This window comes from Vipera berus, assembly GCF_964194415.1.
Source record: "Vipera berus genome assembly, chromosome: 8".
NCBI classification, from domain to species: domain Eukaryota; kingdom Metazoa; phylum Chordata; class Lepidosauria; order Squamata; family Viperidae; genus Vipera; species Vipera berus.
In genome coordinates, this window is record NC_138211.1 from 16,280,360 (window position 1) to 16,308,263 (window position 27,904).

General features: G+C 38.7%; 1 protein-coding gene and 1 long non-coding RNA gene across 4 annotated transcripts in view; one reads left to right on the forward strand and one right to left on the reverse strand.

Annotated features, from left to right (window-relative positions):
* The window catches only part of LOC308671398 (zinc metalloproteinase-disintegrin-like protein H4 subunit A), a gene marked incomplete at its 5' end in the record, with an annotated part of 130,741 nt that overhangs the window by 94,031 nt on the left and 8,806 nt on the right, over positions 1–27,904 (reverse strand). Inside the window, 9 exons of one of the 3 annotated variants that reach the window (XM_081333554.1) lie at positions 17,646–18,094; positions 18,537–18,661; positions 19,717–19,806; positions 20,824–20,968; positions 22,966–23,096; positions 24,267–24,351; positions 25,826–25,995; positions 26,898–26,969; positions 27,639–27,695. The exons of 1 other annotated variant lie outside the window; for it this stretch is intronic. In XM_081333554.1, coding sequence (XP_081189680.1) covers positions 18,557–18,661; positions 19,717–19,806; positions 20,824–20,968; positions 22,966–23,096; positions 24,267–24,351; positions 25,826–25,995; positions 26,898–26,969; positions 27,639–27,695 — 855 coding nt within the window. In that variant the 3' untranslated portion in view covers positions 17,646–18,094; positions 18,537–18,556. Of the gene's footprint in view, positions 1–17,645; positions 18,095–18,536; positions 18,662–19,716; positions 19,807–20,823; positions 20,969–22,965; positions 23,097–24,266; positions 24,352–25,825; positions 25,996–26,897; positions 26,970–27,638; positions 27,696–27,904 lie in introns of those variants that run through there. One more of the 3 variants, XM_081333551.1, reaches the window with a different exon arrangement.
* LOC308671405 overlaps positions 14,570–27,904 on the forward strand; it is a 35,172-nt gene continuing 21,837 nt past the window's right edge. The window contains exons 1-2 of the long non-coding RNA XR_014027195.1: positions 14,570–14,796; positions 14,948–15,549. This is a non-coding gene — a long non-coding RNA (uncharacterized lncRNA). The remainder of the gene's footprint in view (positions 14,797–14,947; positions 15,550–27,904) is intronic.

Here is a 27,904-nt window from a genome sequence, read left to right on the forward strand (position 1 = left end):
GAAACAACTGTCAAACAATTATTATGCAATCAGTGATTATTATTATTAAAGCTATTTTTTTAGGAATCAGGCTTTGCTATAGTAAAGCTATTGCATTACAGTTCTGATATGACTGCTGTTTTTAACTGTTTATGAATAGTTAAATAGCTGATGAATATTGTGGAGTCCTTTTTTCTTGCAGACATTTCATTACCAAACTAGGTAATATCATCAATGCTGCAAAGGAATGGGATTTGCTGTCTTTTTCTATACAATGGACTTTCGCTATTGGTGTTTGTGAGAGTCTTCTTTGTAGTCCCTTGATAAGTTTCGGTATTGTTTACTTCTTGATTGTTGGTCTAGTGTTTATCTTGTGTTGGTGTTTGCTCATCTAGTAGTTGATTAGTGGTGAGGAGCTATTTGAGGCTTTTTTGTTTCCTTTTTGGCTTTTTGATTGTCTCTTTTGAATGATGTGTAGATGATGTGTATCTCTGTGTACCTGATGATGGTTGATTAGTTTGAGTACCACTCTTCCAGGAATTCACTAGGTTTTTTGAACTTGGCTTGATCTAGGATGCTCACAGTCTCCCAGTTGAAATTATGCTTCAGCCCATCCATGTGTTATGCAGTTAAGGAGTTTTCATCCTGTCTTCTGACTGCTAGTTGGCATTCATGGATGTGCTCTGTAATAGACTATAAACAACCATCATATTAAAGGGTACAATAAAAGGGGAAGTTAGATTTTTCTTCTCCTAAATACTTAAACTCTTGTTTTTCCATGTTTTCATTTCTTTGAGTTCACTCTCAAATCAGGCTGCATTTTTAATTCCGCATTCTGCACATTTTTCCTACAGACTTTTTCCTAATAATCTTAATTTGTGAACATTTTATATTCTCTCTTCCCACCCCCAACCATTGACAACTTACAGATTATTTTCCCTAATATAATGTACTTTTGAGCAGGCTTTCACCTAAATTATGCAAATGTATAATAGGGTGCTCATTTTTTACATATGCTTTTTGATAACTCATTCCTCTATAATGAACTGAATCACAACATTCAGAATATTGCAGTTTTCCGCATGTAAACGTGCTTTGTAACGGCATTGCAAAATTCTAAACAGAATAAATGGAGGCTTCTTTTCCCATTCAAAGTAGATTTAGGAAAACAAATGGAGTAAATTCAAGTAAAATGTAAAGGAACAAAGCTATTTCAGTCCACACTGCAGTTCTCCTGCTTTAAATGGTAAATCCCTCTATAAGCTCCACCCTATAAGTTATGCCATGAGATGCTGACCCCAGTACACTTGCTTCTCTTTAGCAACTTTAAGCTGTGTAGATTTCAACTCCCAGAATCCCCCAGTCAACATGTTGAGCTGTGTTGCTGAGGTTGAGAAAGGCTGCACTAGAAAAGATATGACAGACTTCACAATTAGGGAACAGCTAAGATTATACCAACTGTTTCAAAAGCATTATTAATCTTTAAAAGATCAAAAGCAATATATTCTTTGTGTGTTCTTTGTGCACTCAATGTACTCTAATGAGTTTATTTACTGAATGTTTTTTGGGATTATTGTATTTGCAGATCAACTTTAGTTCTCCTGCCTTTCTGTTCATAATGATATTTTGAAGATCAATTAGGAGAAGATTGCACAAATAATGGGCAAGAATGGAGATAAACTAGTGACTTGGCGCAAAATCTAAAATTTCATGGGGCATCCTGATTCTCTTTCTCTCTTATCTATTTCTTCCTTGTTTTCTAAGATATCATTCTTTCTTCTTCTTCTTATAAAAGACAAAGGATAATCCATTTTTGCCAGAATTATGAACAGTTGTTGCAGTGGTGCTGGTTGTTTTGCAACAAATGTTTGATACTTGGTTAAAGATTTGAAAGATTTTTATTCTGTAGTCTAATTTGATAGCTTTGTAAACTTATGGCACTAAATATTAATTTGAGGTGAAAATTCGGATATAAATGAAATAGGTAAATGTGTATATCATGGCTAAATACCATCATTATAAATTTTGTATTAACAAGAAGCCTGCATTAAAATTTGTATGCACGTACATGAGCATCTAATACATTTATTTTTCAATGTGCTTTTCCTAGTTCAAAGAATTGTATTAAGACATTTTATGCTAATGTTGCTCTAACTTCTTTGTCCCTTTTATGAGGCCTTTCCATGTGCATTTTATGAGTTGTAAATTACATGGCAGTCTTCTGAAAGTGGAGGATTTCATCAGAGGTGACCATTCCAATTTATTGCAAAGCTTACCTATTTAAGACATTTGTCCCCAGGTGGTTTTTTTCTATCATAAACAGGATGAAGAATGTAGAGAGATTAATTAGAAGCCGAGTCAACCAATGAAATTCAGTCCTGGAAATAAATCTCTTTTCTTGTTTGTTTCTTTGTTTTCATTTTTTCATTTTTACAGAACACATAATTCAACTTTTTTCTCTTGCAAAGAGTGATTCTTGGCCGGTATGTAAAAATACTGTGTTGAGACCTATTTCTTCAAAACCTTTTTCTTTTGGAATAAACTTATTGATGTTTGGCTCTTCTTCATGTTACTTTCTCAAGAGCATTTATTTCTGAACATTGTGGCTGTTTACCACCCATGCTGCCCCCTTGTTTTAAAAGAGTAGAAAATTATCATTTACTGCTGTGGATCAGAAGATAATGACAGAAGAAGAGAACATATCTTAGCTCTTTTGTCCCATGCATAGCCTTCTCCATGTCATCTTACCTGGCACTGTTCACTTTTATGTTTACAAAATTTTCATATGACTTGTGATGGCATTTCATTGCCTTTCTGGAGATGGTCCTAATTCTTGAAAGACAAATACAAAACATTTATCAGAGTAAATCTCATCCATGCCAAGAACCTGTAATAATAAACGCACACTTGATATTTATCTTTCTCATGGCAGGGATTAGGAAATAATAGGAGAAAATGTGTACCCTAATCACTTCTGCAAAGAAACTGTATAACAGAGTGAAGAAGCTGAAGCCCTTATTTATCTTTTATTGCTGTCCTCTACGCAAGGTGATGGCATTTGATAGCACTTTACAATCTTATTTAATGGCTCAGCTCCTATTCAAAAAATAATAACCCCAAACTTCCCTGAATCCCCAGCTTTTCTTAAGATTTAGCATTTCACATGTTAGTATTTTTCCAATAGATCTTCAGGTTTCAACTTAAAAAAATAGAAGTATTCACTTTGATTTGTGGACACCCTTCTCACCTGCAACCAAGCTGCTGCCAACTATTGTCCATTTCCCATTTGGATTATTGCAGTATGTTCTACAGGGGGCTTCCCTTGAAGAGTATTCAGAAGCTACAACTGGTCTAGAATGTTGTGGCGCAGAGAGTTTTGGAGGCCCCTTGGGTGAATATGTAACGCCATGCACGAGCTGCACTGGCTGCTGATCTTTTTCTAGTTGTCGGTTGTTACCTTTAAAACTCTTTATGCCTTTTCCAGGGTACCTGCAGAACCACCTTTTCTCCATGGGGTTGACTTGCCCCACTCATGCTGGCAGAAGGGGGCTACTGTGGATCCTTCTGCCAAGGAGTTTCAGCTAGTGGGATTCAGAAAAAGAGACTTTTGTGTCATGGTTTCTGCCCTTTAGAACAGGGGTCCCGAACCCCCAGACCATGGACTGGCACCAGGCATTGGCATGCCAGAAACCGGGTGTGCAAACAAGTGAAGGCCCATCCATGGCATCCAGGAGCATGCAAAACCACTCTTCTTCCATTCCATGGAAAAACCTCTCCACGGAAACAGTCCCTGTTGCCCAAAAGGTTGGGGGCCACTGCTTTAGAATATCTTGCTATAAGATGCAAGATTGACTCTCTGTCTTTTATCCCTCAGGAAAAGCCTTGAAACCTGGCTATGCTGGACTGTCTTCCCCAAATCCTTGTTTTTTTTAGTTTAGTTTTTGTAATTTTAATGTTCTTATATTTATAATTGTCAAATGTTTGTGTGTTTTATCTTGTAAACTGCTCAGAGTCACCTTGAACCACGTGATGGGCATGAAATAAATTTGATAAATAAAAATGTCACAAGAAAACAGCCTACCGTATTTCCATCTAAATGTGTTGGTTGGCTGGGATTTGGGAAAGTTGCAGCTCTGGATGGTAGTAGTCTAACACATAGAATTACGCTGGGGAAAGTCAGTCTAGTTCCTACCACAGAGTAAATACTCCAGTCTGGATTGTCAAGGGAGATGATTAGTTGAGAAATATTCATGACTGGAACCAAATATTGATTGATTTTATACTAGGAGTTAGGGCAAAATGATGGGAAAGAAACAGATAAAAACTAATTTAATTCTGCACAAATTCAATTAATTCAATGCAATTCATAGGAACGTTACCTGTTCTATCAAATTATAACATGCAGCTTGTTGGAAATGCAGGTGGGAGGAATCATAGTGAAGGTCGTTAGTGGCCCTGGTAGAAGAGCAGTTGTGAAACTGAGCCAACAATTGAAGGAGATTTAGCTTTGTGAAATGATTTCTCTGCCAAGCTCATTTTTAAAAAAATATTACTTCCTTGACACATTTACTCAGCGGTAGTTCCTGTTGAGTTCATAATAATAATAATAAAGTTGGAAGGGACCTTAGAGGTCATCTAGTCCAAACCCCTGCTCAGGCAGGAAACCCTATACCATTTCAGGCAAATGGCTGTCCAGTCTCTTCTTAAAAACTTCCAGTGTCTGAGCATTCACTGCTTCTGGAGGCAGGTTGTTCCACTGGTTAATTGTTCTAACTGTCAGGAAGTTTCTCCTTAGTTCTAGGTTGCTTCTCTCCTTGATTAGTTTCCATCCATTGCTTCTTCTCCTGCCTTTGGGCGCTTTGGAGAATAGCTTGAGTCCCTCCTCTTTGTGGCAGCCCCTGAGATATGGGAACACTGCTATCATGTCCCCAATAGTACCTACCTCTGAGTGAAATAGGACCTATCTCTGAGTAAAAACACAACCAGAATCATCATCTAGAAATGGTAGCTATCATGACCACCAGTTATTGCTATTTCTTCAGGAATGCCTGAAGTCAGGAAAAACTCTATTGCATTTCACTAGGCTTTGCCATAATAATAATAATAGTAAATAATAATAATAATAAAACCTTTATTGTCAAAGTACAACGTGTACATTGAGATTAGCTGAGCCTCCCCCCGTGCTCTCTCCCCCCAACACACAGTGACAACAAACCCTCCATCCCACCACACTATGTGAACCAACTACACCACACACCGGCCTCCCAAGTCAATTCTGCATAAGATTATGTCCCATTTAAAAGCCTAACATCTAACGGATAAAAGCTATTTTTCAGCCTGTTGGTACGGCTGGCTATATTCCTATATCTCCTACCGGATGGTAGGAGAGTAAAGAGATACCATCCAGGGAGTGAGTAAAACCAACAATGAAAACATTCTACAAGGCACAGATAAATAGAAATAAAAAAAAGACCACGAGAGGGAATGCATCAGAATATCATACATGCTTCAGCCAGTGCATTGGGTCTCTGTTACCAGACCATCCCAGGCCGGCTGAAAAATTCACATTTTAAGGATTTTGTGGATGGTCACAAGGATTGGAAGGGCTTTCTGGTGTTTATGTATATAGCTAGTTTATTTTTTACAATTATTTCATGCCTCAGTGACATCATTTTACAAGACAGACGTAGCAGTTTTCTCTCATCCATTGTCATTTTAAAATCTTCACAACCACAGAGGAAGAGTAGGAGAACAGCAAATAGATAAATAAGAGGGTTCATCAGCATACTTATTCACCCCCTCTTTTTTTGTAATTTCCATTCAAAAAAGCTTGGTGCTCATTAAAGGCCACCAGAAGGTGTGCAAAATGAAAAATGATATAGAATATTTTGGTTACCTTCTTATCATTGTCACCCATGTCAAACTCCAGGCAATAAAATTGGAAATTTCCTTTGATATTATTGTTCTATAGGGTGGAAGAATAATGTTCAAGGACTACCCATCTTCTACCACCCATAGAAGAAGACACATTGAAGCTATTGCAACATTCAGAAAAAGGTAAATATCACAGTGGAAATTAGGAATAGAATAGAATAGAATAGAATAGAATAGAATAGAATAGAATAGAATAGAATAGAATAGAATAGAATAGAATAGAATAGAATAGAATAGAATAGAATAGAATAGAGCTTGAAGGGATCTTGGAGTCTTCTAGTCCAGCCCCCTGCTCAAGTTGGAGAACCTATACCATCTCAAACAGGTGAATGTCCAGTATCTTCTTAAAAATATCCAGTGATGGATTGCCCACAATTTCTGGGGGTAAGCTGTTCCACTCGTTGATTGATCTCACTGTCAGGAACTTTCTCTTTAATTCCAGGTTTCTCCTCTCCTTGATCAGTTTCCAACCATTGTTTCTCTTCCTTCCCTCTGGTGCTCTGGTGAACAACCTGGCCCCCTCTACCTTGTGGTAACCCCTCAAATATTGGAACACAGCTATCATGTCTCCCCTATTTCTTCTTTTCTTAAGACTAGCCAAACCAAAGTCCTGTCTCCATTCTTTGTCTCCAGGCCTTTGATCATCTTAGTTGATTTTCTCTGAATTTTTTCTAAATTCTCAACATCTTTTTTGTGATAGGGTGACCAAAATTGGCTGCAGTATTCCAAGTATGGTCTTACTGGATTTTTATAAAGCGGTATTAATATACAACCCAGGATTGTATTAGCTTTTTTGGTTGCTCCTGCACACTGCTGGCTCATAGTGAAGTGATCATCAACTAGGAGTACAACTAGGCCCATTGTTCAAGTTTGTCAAGAACTTTTTGGATCCTGAGTTTTTTTTCTGGGGTGTTGGCTACTATTGCTGCCATCTGTAAATTTGATGAGTTCCCCTTCAATTCCCTTATCTTAGTAATTTATGAAGATACTGAAGAGTACTGGACCTAAGACGGAACCTTGTGGTACCCCACTGCTTACTTCTATCCATGTGGATGTAGTGCCATTGAGGACTACTCATTGAGTATGGTTTGTTAGCCAGCTACAGATCCATCTGGTGGATATGTTGACTATTGCATCTTTTCCTAGCTTACCAAGGAGTAGGCTGTGGTCTACCTTGTCAAATAGAATGAAGGCTACTGCTAAGCTTGTAAGCCGCCCTGAGTCTTCGGAGAAGGGCGGGATATAAATGGAATTAAAATTAAATTAAATTAAAAAAAATTAAATTAAATGCCTTACTAAAATCTAAGTATACTATGTCCACTGCATTTCGCTAGTCTACTAGTTTAGTCACTTTATCGAAGAATGATCCATTTTTAACAAATCCATGCTGGCTACTAGTTATGACTTTATTTGCTTCTAATTGTTCACAGATTTGTTTTTGATTATCTTTTCTAGGATCTGTGGTCATGTGGCCAGCATGACTATATATACACAGATAGAAAACAAATAACTAGCATATACTTAAGGGTGCAGTTGAAATTCATGCTCACTAGATGTCAGTGTTGCTACACATATAAAGGTCTTTTTTTAAAAAAAACACAAATCTTTTTAAAAAAATCAAAATGTTTAAAATTGATGTCTTTTAATGCCCTCTGAATTTTTAATTAAAATGCAAACATTAGGAAAACAAATAGACAGCCTCTTTTACAAAGCACAAAAATATAGGAATCTGCAATCAGGGAATTTCCACCTTTTTGAATCCAGAGAATCTTTATTGGCAGTCAGCATTTAGAATTGTCGCAGAATCATAGGTCTGGAAGGGACCTTCGAGGTCTTCTAGTCCAACCCTCTAGTCAAGGTGGGAGATCTTATACCATTCTGGACAAACCAATGCCTTGAAAAGCTCCAATGATGGAGCAGCCACAGCTTCTGGGATCAAGCCATCCCACCGATTAATGGTCCTCACTCTCTGTGGAGATTCTCAATCATTCAGGTCATGGCTGCCCCAAAAGTGCTGTTCAAAAGGCAACTGGACTTTCTTGGTTGTTGTTGTTTTTTCTGAATATTTAAGGCAGAAATCGTAAAATTGAAGGTGTAATGTATTGGGCCTTGTTTTGCTGAGTGTACCATGTGGAGTTTGAATGCTGGAAGGTTGCTTAAGGAAGGAGCTGGCTAACGGCTCCCAGCTCCTCAGACAACCCGTCTCCAGCGCTGCCATTGGTTGCCTCTAGGGTGGCAATAGGTTGCTTTAAACCTATTGGCCGCCACCTAGAGGCCAGGGTATAAATAACTGCATTCGTAGCCCTGTTTCCCAGTTTGGTTCCTTAAAGCAATAAAGAATGTTGCTGACTGAACTCACTCGCCTCGTCTCGTCTCTCAAGCAATGAACCTAGTACACAACAGAAGGTATTTTTAGGTATTAGTGACATACCAATTGGAAAACAATTTGGGACGTTATCACTTTATGTTATGACTGCTGCAAGGATTGTACTTGCTAAGCCCTGTGCTGACTGTGGAAGAATGGATCTTGAAATTGTCTGAACTAGCAGAGGTGGCAAAACCAACTGCTTTGATCAGACAATAGACTAGAAGGTTTATAAGGTTTACAGTTTTGTCAAATAAGGTTGGGAAAGCTTATAACTATTTGTAGACCCGTTACGTAAGAGAAGAAGAACCTACTGGTTTTTTTCAATGTTTCAGCATCCAGCCAGGGTGGGCTCTTTTTGTTCCATGTAAGGAGAACATACGTGTCCCAGGATAATGTTGCAAGATCCAATCTGAGTCAGTCACCAGGACCAGTTTTTGTTTCCTGACCTTTTGGACTCGTGCTGGACACAGAGACGGGCTCTGAGGACGGGCTCCAGCATGAGACTGGAAGCTTGGAAGATGAAACTTCCGGTCCTGACGACCGACCCAGATTGTATCCTGCAATGTTAGATATATTCAACATTTAGGTTCCCCCACCTTTTTTACCCATAAAAAAACCTCTTTATTTTTCTTTTTCTTCATTCTTAGTGTTGGCGTTCATTTTTCTGTTTCCCTGTTTTTATTTTATTCTTGTTAACCAATGAAAATAAATATTTTTTTTAAAAAAAGAAAATGTTTTGCTTCTTATTGTCCACGCTGCTAACACTGAATGTTATTGCTTGACAAGAGATGAAGAAGTAGCCATTTCATATGTTAAACTTGTGTATTGCTTTAAGAGATTGAGTAAAGGTTGGAAGGGGGGAAGAGGAGGATTGTACCATCAAGGCCATCTGAAATTAAAGAAGATAAGAACTTGGCAGGTTTTCTAACGGAAGGGAAACTGATTCTTTAAATTAATTGGAGAATATGATTAATGACAAAATTAGAAAGATGGTGAATTGTGTTTTAATATATTGTGCAAGGGGCGGAGATTTCAGATTCCAGCTTTCTTCGAGCAAGCATTTGCTGGTGTATTAGGCTAAATAAAGGACTTTTAAGGTAAACAATGCCTCAGAGTCACTTGAAAAGCCCATACGTCGGAAACTTGACACTTATCCAAGAAGCTTCTTCATTTCTTCACTTGACTAAGAAGTGTAAGATTTTTAAAGAAAAAACCAAGAAGGTCCTTCTGCCTTTTGAAAAGCACCTTTGGAATCATATTGCAATATGTGGTTTATTTATTGTTAGGGGCTCCTTCTGAAACAAAATACTAACTTTTGAATTTTCTGGATGACTGTGAATAAGTTCCTTTAATGCCAGTAGATAATTCACCTGATGGTTTACCTCAGGATTTCATGCAAGCTCTTGGTGCGGATTACTCCAGCAAACCATATTTGAAAGATGAACCTTTACAAAATGATGTATTGTGATGTTTTCCCCCTCTTTCTGAGGTAACTTCCTCCTTCTTGTTGGCTCCGTGACTGATCTCCTCCATAACCGGCAGACAAACATGCAGACACTTTGAGTAATTACCGTCTTTTGATCTTGGGAATACCGACCAAATATCTCTTAACACACCTCAACTGCTGTGGTCTACTTTGCATACAAATAAAAGTATTTCTAGATGATAAAAGGTGTTTGCACGAGTTCTGCTATCTGGAAAGAGCTGTTAACAGTGATAGCATTTGCATATACAGACCAAGCGCAGAGGTCTTAACAAGGGGATCAATCACAATACATCAGCTAGATTCAGAATAGGGAGAGGAAGCATTGACTTCGAAAACACCAGCTCAAGCCACAATATCCCATAACTGGCAGCAGCCATTTTAAATACACTTATAGCATTGTTGGCTTATGTTGGGAGAATGGAATGGCTTTGCCAGTTTGGGCTAGGACATCTATTAAGGGGATCAAACCCTCCCAGGGTAAATTACCAAAGACATTATTTGAAATGATGGACAATTTAACGCTAGTAGATTCATGAAGGAAATTGTAAAGGACTGTAACAAGAAATTACATGACTATTTTGATAATAATCTAGGGAACGGGACAGACCTAACTGTCTGGAAGGGTAGTAAGGCAGTTAAGAGGGTTTATTTTTTTACAATATAATCAGTTAGACAATAAAAAATCTCTGGAAAAGACCCAAAAGATATTCAGTCTAACCAGAAAGAAAGACATTGAATTGCAAAAGTCACCTATGGACATGTAAGAAAAATAAAATTAGGCAAAGCCCCTGGGCCAGATGGACTTACAAGTCAATATTATAAATGTTTTGAAGATGAATGTCTGCAGCTATTAAAGAATGCAATGAATGTTATATTACAAGGGGGAAAGATACCCCCAACCTGGACAGAAGCTATGTTGCTTCCAAAGCAGGGTCAGGGTGCTATGATGATAAAGAACTACAGAACAAACTCTTATTAAATGGAGATTCACTGCAATTTTTGCAGAAAGACTAAAAAAAGTTGTACAGGTATATATATATTCATGACGATCAAGCTGTCTTTCTACTTAAAAGACACTTAAGGAATAAATAAGGTGAATATGGTTTTGAATATTATTGAGTATTTATAATATCATAACTTTTATATTCTTAGATGCTGAGAAGGCTTTTGACAACTTAAATTGTGTCTTTATGTTTAAAGTCCTGTAAGAAAGAGCCTTGGTGGAGCAGTGGGCTAATGCCTCCTTAAGTAACACCAGGTTACTTAAGGTTCGAGTCCCACCAGGCTCAAGGTTGACTCACCCTTCCATCCTTCTGAGGTAGGTAAAATGAGGACCCAGATTGTTGGGGGCAATAAGCTGACTTTGTAAAAATGCCGCTTGGGGGGGAAGCGAAAGACCTAATAAGCAGGCATATACATAGAATGAAGGCTATTGCTAAGCACATTGATTTGTGCTTTTTAGGTTGTAAGCCACCCTGAGTCTTCGGAGAAGGCGGGATATAAACAGGATTAAAAAAAGAAGAAGAAAGAAATGGATTTTAGTGGGAACTTTATTCAAGGGGTCAAAGCTGATTATACATCACAATAAGCAAAAATTGTTATTAATAATGATCTAACTAATTTATGTGAAATTCAAAAGGGTACAAGACAAGGATGTCCATTGTCTCCACTGCTGTTTATCCTGCTGTTGGAAGTTCTGAATAGAGATATTAGGCAAGATGGGAAAATGAAAGGTATAAATGTTAAGAAAGAATTTTATAAACTGAGGGCCTTTGCTGATGATTTGGTGATATTTCTGCAGGACCCAAAACATAAAATAGAATATTTGATGAGGAAACTAAATGAGTTTGGGTCTTTGGCTGGTTTTAAAATAAACAAGCAGAAAACATCAGTGCTGATTAAGATTATGACCTCACAGGATGGTGATGTACTAACAGAAAAGTTTGGTTTTAGGTTTGAGAAAAAGGTGAAATATTTGGGGGTAATGTTAACAAACTCAGACACAAAATTGTTCAAAAATAATTATGTGCCTTTCTGGAATGCTATTAAAAAGATGTACTAAGATGGGATAAATTGCTTTTATCATTATTGGGTGGAATTTCTGTAATTAAGATGAATGTTTTATCAAAGATGCTTTTCCTGTTTCAAACATTACCAATACTACCACTGATATTCTGTTTAAACCAGACATGTCAAACACAAGGCCCGGGGGCCGGATCCGGCCCACAAAGTGGTTTCATGTGGCCCGCGAAGCCATCTTGGAAACAGTGAGGGAATGGCCCCCACTGCCTTGGCCCTGGCCCAGAGACCCTCCTTCTGCCAGAGACCCTCAGATCTGTCCCACTCCTGCCCAGGCCCCCTTAGGCCCCCTTGATGTGAACGATGTAGAGCTGGCCACGCCCACCCAGTAGGCCATACGCACTCTAGCCATGCCCACCCAGTAGGCCACGCCCACCCTGGTCATACCCACCTGGCCCCCTGAGGGCAACCGCAATGCTGATGCGGCCTTCAATGAAATTGAGTTTGACACCCCTGGTTTAAACAATGGCAGAGGGATATTTCAAAATTTACATGGCAAGGGAAAAACCTGAGAATTAGATATGAATTATTGCAAAGAAAGAGGGGGTTTACCTGAAATTGTACTTTGATGCTTGTTGTTTGGTTTGGCTAAAAGAATGGGTGAACCTTCAGAATAAGAAGGTACTGGACCTAGAAGGCCATGAATTGAGGTATAGCTGGCACAGTTACTTGTGGTGTGGTCTCTTCTCTTCTCTTCTCTTCTCTTCTCTTCTCTTCTCTTCTCTTCTCTTCTCTTCTCTTCTCTTCTCTTCTCTTCTCTTCTCTTCTCTTCTCTTCTCTTCTCTTCTCTTCTCTTCTCTTCTCTTCTCTTCTCTTCCCTTCCCTTCCCTTCCCTTCCCTTCCCTTCCCTTCCCTTCCCTTCCCTACAGTAGCCTTTTTCACAGCTGCAGCTCACAGTTGGCTCATTCTTCAGTGGTGGTTCTCAATCACAGTTACTCCTGTTGAGCCAGGTACCACCTAGTCAATATTTGTGTATTTGTTTTTTCTTGCCTATGAGTAAACCCATATTTTTCTGACCACTGAATTACATTTTTTTTTTATGGATAGGGAACAGTGTTCATGTCTTTCACGGTCATTCTGAGTCTTGAGCTTATCTCCTAAAGTGGTGGCTATTCCCCACATCTTGGGATTGTCTGCATGTAGATGTAGTTCCATTGAGAACTATCTGCTGAGTGTGGTTGGTGAGTCAGTTGTGAATCCATCTGGTGGTGGTACTGATTATCCCACATTGTTCATTCTTACCAAGAAGTAGGCAGTGGACTGCTTTGTCAAATGCCATAGTGAAGTCTAGTAAAACTATGTCCACAGTGTTCCTGTTATCCACTGTTTTAGTCATTTTGTCAAAGAAAGAAATAAGGAATGATCTGTTTTTGAAAAACCCAGGGTGGCTTCTCTTAATTCAGAAAGGAATTAATAGCTGATGAGCTGGTCAGCTGTACTGGACTTAATTCTTACTGAATTCATTCCACAGATGGAATGATAGAGGGAATTGAAGTTGAGGAACCTCGGTAGAAAGTGACCATGTGATCTTGGAATTCAACACAATGCAGGGACAATTAATTAAACAAAGCCATTGAATTCAAGGCACAGAAGGGTTTACTCTTGCCAGTATACACAAGAATCTAGTCAATTAATGGTCAGTGCTGAACTGGCACTAGATAAGGGTCAATGGAATTCATGGAGGGCTGGAACTGGGTCTCCTGTGGCAATGGAGTGACTCCAACCTGATGTCACATTCATTTCCATCCTCCAGCTTTGTCTGTTCTTCTCCTATATCTATATGATATATGGCTGAGGAATTCTGGGAGTTGAAGTCCACAAGTCATAAAAGGGCCAAGTTTGAAGACCCATGCTTTACAGCTTTGAAAGATAAAATCAAAACAAGCAGAGAAAACAAAGAAATAGATCAGGAAAGAAAATGGTTCTTTTCTCCATTCTCCTTTTTTAAATCCCATTTTGTCTGTTACTTTCAATCAAATGCTGGCAAGACACAAGGCAAAACAACTGTCAAAGAATTATTATGCATAACCTTTTGGCAACCAGATATTATTAGTGTTATTAAGGTTAATCTTTTTAGGATGTGGGCTTTGCTATTGTAAAACAATTGTATTACAGTGCCGATACTACTGCTGTTTTTAAGCAACTGTTGCTCATGAATATCGTGGGGTCCTTTTGTCTTGCACACATTTCATTACCAAACTAGGTAATATCATCAATGGTGGAATGGGATTTGCTCTCTATTTATATACAAGTGGCTTTCCTCATTGGTGTCGGTCGGAATCTTTGTAGTCCCAAGGTCTTTCCCACATACCATTACTCTTTCTTACTAGATACTGGAAATGCCACTACTTCTTATTTTCTTCCATCTTATCCTGCCTGTCATCAGAACAATGTGCGTAAAAGTACGTCTGGCAAAAAAATGCAAAGTTTACTCTCTTTACATTGGCAAAATCCACATAATTAGTGAGCTTCATTTAGTTGTATTGTTCCCAAAATCTTCTGGCCAAATGTGAGATGAAGAACTACCAAACAATCTTACCAATGCATTAAAAAAATGTAAATGTTTCCCCTGCTAGTTGTGTCTGACTCTAGGCGGCGCTGTTCATGTCTGATTCACAGCTGAAGAGCTTCTTGGCCAGAATTAATATATGCAGATAGAAAAAAAAAGTCTAGATTAGAATGTGTTTAAGGGTGCAGTTGAGACTCACACAGAGTAGAAATATTCAGTCAGGGAATTTCCACCTTTTTGAATCCAGAGAATCTTTATTGGCAGTCAGGATTTAGAATTGTCACAGAATCATAGGTCTGGAAGGGACCTTGGAGGTCTTCTAGTCCAACCCTCTGGCCAAGGCGGGAGATCTTATACCATTCTGGACAAAGAAATGCCTTGAAAAGCTCCAGTGATGGAGCAGCCACAGCTTCTGGGGTCAAGCCATCCCACCGATTAGTGGTCCTCACTCTCTGTGGAGATTCTCAATCATCCAGGTCATGGCTGGCCCAAAGGTGCTGTTCAAAAGGCAACTGGACTTTCTTGGTTGTTGTTTTTTTTCTGAATATTTAAGATAGAGATATTAAATCTGAAGGTTTTTTTAGGGAAAAAGTAATTGAAAAGCAATTGGGGACGTTATCACTTTATATGACGACTGCTGTGAGGATTGTACTTGCTAAGCCCTGTGCTGACTGTGGAAGAATGGATCTTGAACTTGTCTGAACTAGCAGAGATGGCAAAACCAACTGCTTTGATCAGACAATGGACTAGAAGGAAGCCATCGGTGGACTTTCTACCTGTTGAATACAACAATAGATGGATTCTCTCAACTGGATTATTTATTTGTTTAATATAGTAGTTTTGTCAAATAAGGGTGGGAAAGCTTATAGCTATTTGTAGACCCGTTATGTAAGAGAAGGAGAACCTACTGGTTTTTTTCAATGTTTCAGCATTCAGCCAGGGTGGGCTTTTTTTCTTCCATGTCAGACATGAATGAAGGAGAACATACATGTCCCAGGATAATGTTGCAGGATCCAATCTGGGTCAGTCAGCAGGACCAGTTTTGTTTCCTGACCTTTTGGACTCATGCTGGACACAGAGACGGGCTCTGAGGACGGGCTCCAGCATGAGACTAGAAGCTTGGAAGACAAAACGTCTGGTCCTGACGACTGACCCAGATTGAATCCTCCAATGTTAGATATATTCAACCGTTAGGTTCCCCCCACCTTTTTTTTTTGGTACATTCTCCTTGGCAGTGATCTCCTTTTAATCTCCTTTAATCTCATTTTGTCTGTTCCTTTCAATCAGATGCTGGCAAAAGACGCAAGGCAAAACAACTGTTAAAGTATTATTATGCTTACCCTTTTGGCAATCATTTATTATTATTGTTATTAAGGGTTTTTGGTTTTTTTAGGAAGTAGGGTTTGCTACTGTAGAGCTGTTGTATTACAGTGCCGATACTACTGCTGTTTTTAAGCAACTGTTGCTCATGAATACTTTGGGGTCCTTTTGTCTTGCAGACATTTCATTATCAAACTAGGAAATATCGTCAATGCTGGAAGTGAATGGGATTTGCTCTCTATTTTTAGACAAGATGCTTTCCCAATTGGTGTGGATGGGAGTCTTCTTTGTAGCCCCTTGATAAGTTCCTTGATTGGGGTATTGTTTACTACTTGATGGTTGGTGTTGGTGTTTGCTGATCTGGTAGTTGATTGCTGGTGAGGAAATATTTCCCACAAATAAATTACTGTTTCTGATTCAAAGGATACTAGATCTTGGAAATGCCACTCCTTCCTATTTTCGTGGATCTTATCCTGTCTGTCATCAGAACAAAGAGTGTAAAAGAAGGTCTGGCAAAAGACATACAAAGTTTCCTGTCTTTACATTGGCAAAACGCACATAACTGGTGAGCTTCATTTAGCTGTATTGCCCCCAAAATCTTCCAGCCAAATGTGAGATAAAGAACTAACAAACAATCTTACCGATGCATTAAAAATTTTAATGTTTCCCCTGCCAGTTGTGTCTGACTCTAGAGGGCGCTGTTCACAGCTGAAGATCTTCTGGGGTAATGTAGTCAATTTCTGCCTTTTTGAATCCGGAGAATCTTTACTACCACTCAGCATTTAGAATTGTCACAGAATCATAGGTCTGGAAGGGACCTTGGAGGTCTTCTAGTTCAACCCTCTGGCCAAGGCGGGAGACCTTATACCACTCTGGACAAACAAAGGAGAACCTACAGGTTTTTTTCAATGTTTCAGCATCCAGCCGGGGTGAACTCTTTTTGTTCCATGTCAGACATGAATGAAGGAGAACATATGTGTCCTGCATTGGTGAGTCCCCAGGACCAGTTTTTGTTTCCTGACTCATGCTGGACACAGAAAAAGGCTCTGAAGATGCGCTCCAGCATGAGACCAGAAGCTTGGAAAATGAAATGTCTGGTCCAGACGACCGACTCAGATTTAATCCTGAAATGTTAAATATATTCAACATTATGTCCCCCCACCGTTTTTGTACCCATTTAAAAAAAACACTTTATTTTTCCTTTTTCTTCATTCTTAGTGTTGGATGTCCATTTTTCTGTTTCTCTGTTTTTATTTTATCCTTGTTGACAAATGAAAATAAATATTTTTAAAAAAAAAACAAAATATTTTTCTTCTTATCCAAGAAGCTTCTTCAGTTCTTCACTTGACCAAGAAGTGTAAGATTTTTAAAGAAAAAAAAAACAAGAAGGTCCTTCTGCCTTTTGAAAAGCACCTTTGGAATCAGTGAGTTAGGATGCTGAGCTTGTCGATCAGATGGTCGGCAGTTTGGTGGGTTGAATCTTGAGTGCTGCATAACAGAGTGAGCGCCTGTTACTCGTCCCAGCTTCTGCCAACCTAGAAGTTCGAAAGCATGTAAAAATGCAAGTAGAAAAATAGGGACCACTACGGTGGGAAGGTAACAGCATTCCGTGCGCCTTTGGTGTCTAGTCATGCTGGCCACATGACCACGGAGACGTCCTCGGACAAGCGGCTTTGAAATGGACATGAGCACCGGCCCCTAGAATTGGACATGAGCACCGGCCCCTAGAATTGGAAACGACTAGCACGCATGTGCGGGGGAAACTTTACCTTTACCTTTATGTGGATTTATTTATTGTTAGGGGCTCCTTCTGAAACAAAATACTATATTTTGAATTTTCTGGATGACTGTGAATAAGTTCCTTTAATGCCAGTAGATAATTCTCCTGATGGTTTACCTCAGGATTTCATGCAAGCTCTTGGTGCAGTTTACTCCAGTAAATCAGATTTGAGAAATGATGCTTTACAAAATGCAGAATGAGAATAGTTGTTTATTGATGGAAGCAGCTACATCTTAGAAAGCCAGTGTGAATTTTGGAAAAGGAAGCATTTACTTCGAATATACCAGCTCAAAAGGCAGTACTTGTTGCATTAAATGTGCTTTGCAATTGGCCAAAGGCAATTGACAGCAAATAAGCTCTTTGTGTTCTACATACCCTTGGAGCTTTTTTGGCGGGAAAAAGGTTTGATTACAGCAAAAGGTAAACAAATTAAATATAGTGAAGAAATATTGCAGAATTTAGATGCCATCTGAAATCTAAGGGTGATTTACTAGTAGGACGCAGGCAGATGAGTCTTTTTGGACTAGAGGGAAGCTGAACCTTTTGGAAGAAGGATCTCCAAAATCAAATCTGAGAGAAGCCAGAGGTTGATTAGTAGGCTGCAGTCACATCAACACACTGCCTGTTGCTGCTGCAGACCTGTAAGTCAAAGAAAGAGATTTTCAATGGTGTAAGACAGTACTTTCCAAACTAACCCAAATTTCTTTCAGGTTCTATATTGTATAAAAATCAAGGGGAAGTGATTCCTAATTCTTTAAGGTAAGATTTAGGTTTGCTTCATTGTTAGGTCACAACTAGATCTGCCCCGATTCTCTCATTTCTCTCTTCCACCTAAGCACAAGGCTCTGAGAAGGCCAGGCATTTTGTTCTTGCAAGGAAGGAACAGCCCGGGACATTGACCTCATTTGTTGTGGTTGTTGTTTGAAGAAAAATCAGAATAACAACAACCAAAAGAAGGCTAGATGGATACTTTTAAGTAGATTCACAGCTTTCAGCATTGATTGATTACATTTTTTTTTAGTGATCGTCCCTTGGAACCAGATTTTAGAGCACACAGATTAGAGGTAATCTTTTTTCTCACCATTCCATCTCCACTGTTGTTTAGCCATTCCAGGGATTTCTGGGACAGTCAGAAGATATGCCAGTGCAGTAATCATCGTTCCAATCACCCTTTGCTTCCAAGCATACTGTTCCTGCTCTCTTAAACTGTGGGTGAGAATCAAAAATACTCCAGCTATCACTCTTCAGCAGCAGAGATCAAAGAGTCAAACCATGATTCAAAACACATTTCAAAACCTCCTCTTCATCTGTCTTGAGGATCACCAAGCAAGGCATCCCTGCCCTGTTACAACTGTGTGTGGTGCCTAGAAGTCGCAGTCTGTCTTATTTGCTATGGGGAAATGATTGCAATGAAAGGCTCAATTCCTGAAACAGACGTTCTACATGATGGCTGACCATAAAGTTAAAATCATTTGGGCTGCCATGAAAAAGCAGCAAAAAGTGAATTGCTGAACTTCTCATGATATTTCTTTACATGGGAAGAAGCATTCAAAGAATTTTCTGTCATAATGCTGAAAAACTCATGGCTCCCTTCTCTTCCTGTGAAACTAGGCTTGTGATGGAAATATGGAAATAACAAAATGTTTGGGGCAATTCTGCTCAAAAGGTTCATTAAAAGTCAGATGGGATCCTACATAGAAAGAAGGAATGAGGAACTTGCACCTCTCTTTTCATGGTCTTGAAACACTTCTAGAATGTGCCACCAAAACACCTGAATTTAGAGCTTTACAGAGCAGGTAGAGAACTTAAGGGGGAAAAAAGGCAACTTTTCTTCCAGAAGTCTCCTGCACCAATTTCCATCCTAAAAGTCTCAGGGAGAAAAATGTCACAGCATTACCAGGGACCTCTTAGAACCTTCCAGAAAGTCAGGAAGCTGAGTTAGGGCACCAATCTCAAACATTGCCCACCCTTATTTAAACTGGATTTCCATGCAAACTATCTCAAAGAACAAATATATTATTTTCACAGACATGATTTAACATGCCGAAAGTGTGCATTTGGGGTTGAGACAAGGCTGAAATTTTGTTAAATTATCTTCCCTATGGATATGTTCATAAGAGTCAGATAAACTGAAAGAAAGGATAGGAAATAGGGTTGAAATGTTTTGATCATAGTAAAAAGCCAAGAAATATTACATTTCTACATGGCTAGTATGGAGCAGGGTAAAATTTCTCCTGCTGTTAAAAATAAACAAGTCTTACTTTGCAGTTATCACAACACGGTCCAGATACACAATGTTCCCCCAGTCTTGGTGTACACGTTACAGGATCACAGCATGGATTTCCAGAATTCTGAAAACCAAAACATATTTAATGATGGCATAGAATTTTATTTTTTAATTGGTCTCTTTTGAAGAGGGAAATTTCTGCAATGTGTTCCCTTTCATGGGTTCATGCTAGCCAATGCAAAAATTGTTTGTTATTGAAAACAGATAATGCATTTCTCTGTGAAAGAGCCTTATCTGATATTTCCTATATGAAAAGAATAAAACAAAAATATCCTCATCTCCTAATTGTGAAGCCCACATAACCTACAGCCCCATTCTTTTATTATTCATGAGGAATTTTCTACTCATCATGCCAGCCTTTGAGGTAGTCCAGAGAAGAAGCAACAACCATGAGCATTCACACTACCTTGATTGTAAGGTTACAGTAGCAGAATCTTTCAATGCTGAAAGTCCATTTCTACCACCTCATCTTTACGGACCAAGAGAATGGGTGGGAGGTGTTCCTCTTGAGATTTTTGCCATGCCCCATTGCTTCTGCAGCCTAATTTACTTCTTATATGACCATTGACTGGATGTTTCCTCCTTCTTTTGTCTCACAGACCATTACAAGTGTATTTAACAATATAAAAAGAACAATAAATTACTGTTCTTATAAAATATTATTCAAATCATATAGATTAAAGATCATCAGTTATGGGAGGAAGCAGCTCAAGAAAACAATGGGACAGATAATGTGGCCATATCAGCAAAATAGGAGTTTTCAGAAGGGAAGGATTTTCTTGGAGTGGTCAATCATCCATTTTTAAAAATCCACCATCTTTCCCAAATAGTAGTGAGATACCAGTTCTCCATTCCTCTACAACTGGTTAACCAAACCCAAGAAACCACTTCATACATGCATGTACATAAAGGGCACAAACCTATGCCATTCACAAACCAACCTCTTGGATGGCTCAAACCATTTAGAAAGCCAGATCATTTTTGAAGGATTCCCATTTCTGAGAATATTCTTCAAATTACTTTTGTTGATTAAAAAAAAAAGACTTAATGCAGGAGAGCCACAGTCACATTCTTCTCCTACCTGCAAAAGTTCATTTCCAGAAACTGGAGTTGAAACAGTATCTGTTCTCAAGGGTTGATTGAGAATGCATTGTGGGTTACGATTAGTAAGAAACGTCTCATATTCATCCATACTACAATTGCTGAACTGAAAGGAACGTTGTCGCCTGTAGAGATGAAAATAAGATCATGACATCCTCCAAATATGGACTAGGAACAGAATCCATTGCAAAAACATATAAGGAAAAGGAATTGCTAATGAAGAAATGCAGTGATTTTTTCTTCTAAAGCTAACAAAATAAATAAGAGAATACTTTATACCCCTTGATCTTAGTTCCAGATTATGCTCCCTCAGTTTTAATTCTACTAACTTTCCTTTCTTTTTTAACAAAATACATTTGCAATGAGAAATCCATGTGATATTAGTTGATCAAGGTGCGTCTTGTGTCTGAGTGGGGTGCCTTTTATTTTCATTTTTAGTCAGCCTCTCTGTGGAAGGACAACAATATAATTGAAGGGAAAACTGTGGAATTTTGATCCAGTTATTCTTTTCTTCTTTTGGAGGGATAGGACCTTTTATAACAATGAAGAGAGAGCTAAGTATGCTAACTCTTTATTGGCCTTAAAGTATTTGTTGTTGATTTCTTTTGTTGAAAAGGTGATAATATCAGCAACTTGCCACTGACCTCTGAAGCTGAATACTTAAATAGATGCAAACAAAGCATCCTAAGCCCAGCAAAGCACCTTCCTAATGTTAATTCAAATCATTAGGAATATAATTATTGTCCCTCAAGTTAGGAAGTGGAAACAAGAACACAAAGAGAATTGGATGGTGGTCATTAAACAGACAATATGGTCTTCTTCCAAGGTCAAAGTTGCAGCAGACCCCTTCGGTGGGGTTAATTGAGCAAAATTGTTTTCTAAGCAAACTCTTCTGTACAAAACATTACAAAGCATCTAGAAGTATTAAAGAGTAATCATGATGCCCAGAAATCCTTCAGGAAGGACAGGAAAGGCAACGTGGCATTCTCCATACTTCCTGGCCTCCTTGCCATTGCATGAAATAGGAGGCAACAAAATCCTCGGGCTTTAGCAGAAGAAACCAGAAATTGATCCATAGCTGGGATGCTCACTGAGCCTACACAAAACTCTTACACAAAAGTTATGGGGAGTTTTGCAAAAGACAATTGCTGAGAAGATTTTGCTTCCTTTTTCCTTTTCTTTTTCCTTCTTGATGAAGTAAGACCTAAACTTGTACCTGGAAGAAAATATTGCTAGTTCTTGACTTGCTGTCACAACTGGGACCAGAATTTCCATTTCCTAGGGAGCCAGTTGTTAAGTGAGTCATACTCAGTTTTACAACCAGTTTTGCCACTTTGTTAAGTGAATCACACAGTCATTAAGGGACCCAGGTTGCTCCATTGGCTTTGCATATGGGAAGACAGCTGGGAAAGTCACAAATGAGGATCCCATGAATTCAGGAATGCTGCAAGAATCATCAACACATGTGGGTATCACCAACTGCTCAAATTTTGATTCTGTGGCTGAAGGGAGGCTACGATGGTTGTAATTGAGAGGACCAGTTGTAAGTCACAGTTCTCAGGGCCATTCTAACTTTGAACGGTTGCTAAAGAAGTAGCTGTAAGTCAATGACTTCATGTACGTTGCTACCTGTTGATTTCAGAAGACTGCAATGTATGACAAAGATGTCACATATTCTACCTTAATGGAAGGGCGAGGCAGGAAAAACCCAAGGCTGCTAATTTATCTTTTTCTTCCTGGTGTTGCCTGGTTTAGAATAATTTTCCCCATTCTGCTTCCCAGTTTAGGAAAGTCTTTAATGTCTAACTTGCTTTCCTCTTTTATCCATCACAGATATTAATATTTGGTTTCTTTGGCTGTGCTTCCTACGCTGTTTCTTCAAACTCTGGGGTTTTGGAGGAAGCTACTGAATGATGGTTATTCGATTGCTGAGAACATTTCTACCTTTTTAAATATGACACATTTTAACTACACATGGAAAGTGACACACCCTGTCTTTTTTTGTAACTAAACTGACCATTTCATTTTTGTAAGTTCTCACTATATTTAACTTAACAATTAATTGCAACCATTTAAAAATAACTTGATTGGAAAGCCATTAAGCATTTTCTTCAACACTTACGTTAGCGCCGCAGACATAACACATCCATTAGCACCACAATTACACTGATTTCCATCATGATCCATGCCCAGATTATGACCTATCTCGTGGGCCATTGTAGCTGCAACCAAAAGATTTGTGTCGCTATGATCCTGAAGAAACGAGAATACTTTGTTTATTGTTATTCCGCCAAGAAACTGAAAGTGAATCCAATTATTATTAGCACCAAGTGGCTAAAACTGGTGACCAAGTGACCAATTTTAAGTTGAGGATACCATCTCAGGATTGCTCTACCTTCTCTGAATATACAGTATGTGTGCCCACCAAGACTCCAGAACATACACAGAAGCTACAGCACAGGAGAAGAACAAAATGTATGCATCCATTTGCTGTCTGCATTTATTCAGTTACTAAAACAGCCACACACACTCCAGCCATGCCCACCCAGTAGGACATGCCCACCCTGGCCACACCCAACCACCCCTTGAGGGCAACCACAATGCTGATGCGGCCCTCAATGAAATTGAGTTTGACACCCCTGACTTACAGGTAACTTCAGTCCAAAAACTGAAGTGTCTTTTGCTACAAGCTCGCATTTTCAGATATTGAAGGTAGCCATCCTAAACAGACTTAAGAATGAGCTGCTCTTTCTGAATAAAATAACCTTCTTGAGCAAGCAGGCTTATGGATACCTCCTACTACCAGGATCCTAACTCTGCTTATTAAGAAACAAAACTTCATGAGTTTTGTTGTATAACTTTTGTTTTTTGCCATGTCTCTCCATTCTTTCTTTGTGAACAAAAAGCTAAGTTTACTCTTTCTCAATAAATGCATAGCATCACCTTAGCTACTGGATTTTTTTTTCTTTTTAAGTAGATTACTATTGTTTTGTTTTCTCAATGTACTAGAATTCAGTCATATGCGATCTAGACACTAAATTTCTTGGAATGAAAGTGGGGTGATTCATGTTTGTCATTAGGATTACTAAGAATATTGTTCAGAAGCATTATTTGGAAGTGTTGTAACATGCTTTGACCTGCTCGTTTGCCAATCAGAGCACAGTTTGACTGATCCAGAAACATTATAATATATTCTCATCCTTGACATATAGCTCATTGCATAAAAAAAGCTTGTTCTAGAATGCACTGTGCCAAAATGCCATTAAGTTGAGGCAGGACCTGGAGATGTCAAATCTGCAAATAAATATGGATGAAAATGACGTGGATCAAAAATAAGAAAGAGACTTTAATTGTAAAGACTTTTTGTCTGTATGTAAGTTTTCACTTGAGTACAAATAGATAACAGGTATCCTTTCTACTAACCTCAACAATTCCTACAGAATGCTCCGGGTCGCACATGCCCCAATTGTAAGCAAGTCCTATAGTGTTACCATCGAGGTTAATGGCTCTATAAGAAAAGGGAGGAGGATAAAATTGATAGAAGATAGAAGCATGTTATGGAGTCTTAGGTCATACATAAGTATGGATTTCTCCAAACCCCTCGACCTGTCCTCAGTTACTACCAGTTTTCAGAATGCTGGAATTCATTTTAGGCTCTAGTCTCAAAAGCCATTTAACTAAGCAGGTCTGTTAAAAATATTCAGGATATATTTTTCACTATATGTTGAGTTTGGCTGGCATTAGCATGAATGAGGTTGGGGAGAGGGGTTAGCATGTTGTCTGAATCCAGCCCATTTGGTTTAATTTAATTCCATTAACTATGCAAACCCCAAATACATATTTATTTAATAGATTTTGTCTATCAATTTAGCTGTGGAGTTATTGAAGACTAGATGGTTTTGGGAAGGGTGATTGGATGTCAAGTCAAACCACCATCTGTGGGAAAAAGAAAACAGATATTTTTGGGGGGTATTTTTTTAATATTCTCCCTTGCACTTAGATCTGTCCTCCATCTAGTCCCTATTTCATAAGATCTACTTGTTATGCAAGCATCCTGTAGGATTGCTCACAACACAATTGTTATTTGTGCAATATGTTACAGACATAAGACACTAAACATATCAGTTTCCCACTCATGAAATTGTACGACAATATATAGGCTGATGGAGTGAGGAACTGAGCAGCTAAGACAGTGGGCTTGTTGACTGGAAGGTGGACAGTTCTGCCTGATGCAGTGAGCTCCCGTTACTTGCTCCAGCTCCTGCCAGCCTAGCAGTTCAAAACCTCACAAGCACAAGTAGGTAAATAGGTACCATTTTGGAGAAGGTAATAGCATTCTGTATGCTTTTGTATAATGCAAGTGTTCATTTACTTGGTGCAGAATGGGAACCAATACATTATTTAATTGAATTAAAAATATATGTGTAAGAACAGCAAAAGTATAGCAGGATAGTCATAATAGTTTGAATTTTAAATCCAGGTTTTTCACCTGCAATCATTCAAGGACTTCTCAAAGCCAGCTCTCATCTATATTATAAGTGGTTGACTTTGACCCAGAAATGTTGTTCATGCATGGTTTAAATCAGGGGTCAGCAACCTGAAACAGTGAAAGAGCCACTCGGAAGCGGTTTCCTCACAAAAGGAAAAACTGGGAGCCGCAAAAAATGTGTGCACATGCGCGTACATGCGCGCATGCGCAGAACAGGGTTTGACTGAAGAGTGGAGCCAAGGCGAGATATGCACCTACCCTGCATATTTGAATTGATTGGTTGAACTTTTTTAGTCCCACTTTTTTTTTTGGGGGGACTGCACATGGCAGAGGACTGGGAGCCACAGGAGACGGCTGAAAGAGCCGCATGTGGCTCTGGAGCCGCGGGTTGCAGACCTGTGGTTCAAAGCATACAGCATAGAACAAAAGCTCTATGCAAGCACTAACCTTCCCATAACCCTCCACTCCCAGCCACCCCCACAATGAGACATACGTGAGTAATTGAGCATTATCATGCATTGTGCGATTCAGCAAATCTCTCTCTCTCCATTTTCCAAATAAGTCCAAAGTAACACCTGCTGCTGACTGAACGTTAATCAAATCTCGACTGGACCAAACTTCAACCGCAGACAGGGTTATATGAACATTCAAATCTCTGTAAAACTGTCAGGTGGACATGGCATCAATCAGAAACTCAAACAAAAGTAAACCTTGAGAAACATTTCAATATTAAAAAGCAATTGACATTGGCCTATTCCCTGATATATAGAGTCCTTAGTAATGTCTCAGCTTGGTGGTTACCTTGCAGACATTTCATTATCTGACTACTCTATATGAGTAACCAAAGCAGCAAGCTCAGAGCACCAAGGACTTCACCAAGGGAATAATAATAATCTATTAAGCAAGAGAAATAAATAACATGATAAAAAGAAGCAGGTGATTATTTTCTGCAAACAGGAAAAAGAGTAGGAGGACTAACAGGAGAGTTGACTCCTCAATCTTCCTGTTCTCTCCCTGTTTCTAACTGATCATCAATAGTGAAAATGTAAGGCTAATCGGAGAGTGCAATATGACTGTATCTCCTCCTAAGTACCACAATCCCAGTCAAATTGTATTCTTCTCTCAAGGTTTCTTCTCAGAGATCATTTTCATAATCAACTGAGCTTGGAATAGACTGAGTCTGTCCATCATTTTCTAATCTCCAAGCTCAGAACCATTAACCACAGCCCTAAAAGAATCCAGTTATAGATAAAGTTCTGACTGAATTCTTGCAACACTTTTGGATTTGCATCCTCCCAACACAATGACTCTATTTCCATTAGAGGCTTATTAATTTAGTTACTGAATTAACCCATTTTCTGGGATGGCCTCACATGCTGGATCACCAGCTGGCCAAATAACCTAGTTTTACATCACTCAAAGCCACAAAAGACACCATTCTTTTAGAAAACCATCTACTCTCTTTACCTGGTTAAGTTTGTTATGTTAACACAATGAAAATCTCGGCTGGGCTTGACCGAAATTTAAAATCAACAAGCAAAATAATATTTGCCATGTGTTCTTACCACAATTATATTGTTGACAAGTTGATGTGCCCATGTTCTTACAGCAGCTAAATCACTGTTGTGTTTCGTGAACTACAGAAAAGATAAAAATGTTAAGATGAGATGATAATTATAAAAAGAAGGGAAAGAAGGAGGGACAGAAAGAACATATCAGTGAAAGGTTCTATGAATTTGTTGATGTAATAATTTTTATCCAAGCAGTCCAAAGAATTCTTTTCTGCTGATTTTTAAATCTACATTTGTCCCATTAATATATTAAGATTTTTAAACTTTTCAGCAGCATACATGGGCTTCTTTCATGGTTGGAGAAAATTTTGGTCAGCCTCCTGAAATGCTTTCCTAAATTGGATGCTATATTTCCATGTTCAGAGATGTGTGAGATAAACATTCCTCACTATACATCTTATTCTTTGTGTGTTGTCAGCTTGGACAAACAGAGTGTGGGAACGTTTCAAAGAAACCTACAGAACTGTTTAACCAGTGTGGGATAAAAATAAATTTAGATGGTATCCAGAAATACCAAATGTGCAAATTAGAGTATATTTACGAATGACTCTTAACTTTGTAAATATTGGTTGGGTCCAATAACAAAAATATCAAAGTTTATGATAAAGCACATTTTAAGAGAAAGTCAGTTAGAATGTGTATTAATCTCTTGAAAAATGCCCACATTAAAAAAGGCCAAAACGAAATGCTGTGCTCAATGCAGAATGAAAATGGAAAGGTATTCAGGATACTTACCATTGCGTGGTCTGCAACTATGACAAGCTCAATGTATCTTGGGTTGAAACGTTGTTGCTAAACAGAACAATAAACAAAAGGCTGTTTAAACATGTTGCTCCCAACAGCCAACAAGAATATTGGTCAACCTCAGATATTCAGAAAAGTGCTTGTTTTACTCTCTGGCCAACTTTCAGAAATATTGGTTCTTTCAAGAAGACATTTATAGGGAGACAGCTTGTTAAAATTTTAGCCCTGGGCCTTGAGCCCTTCAGAACTGGTCCATG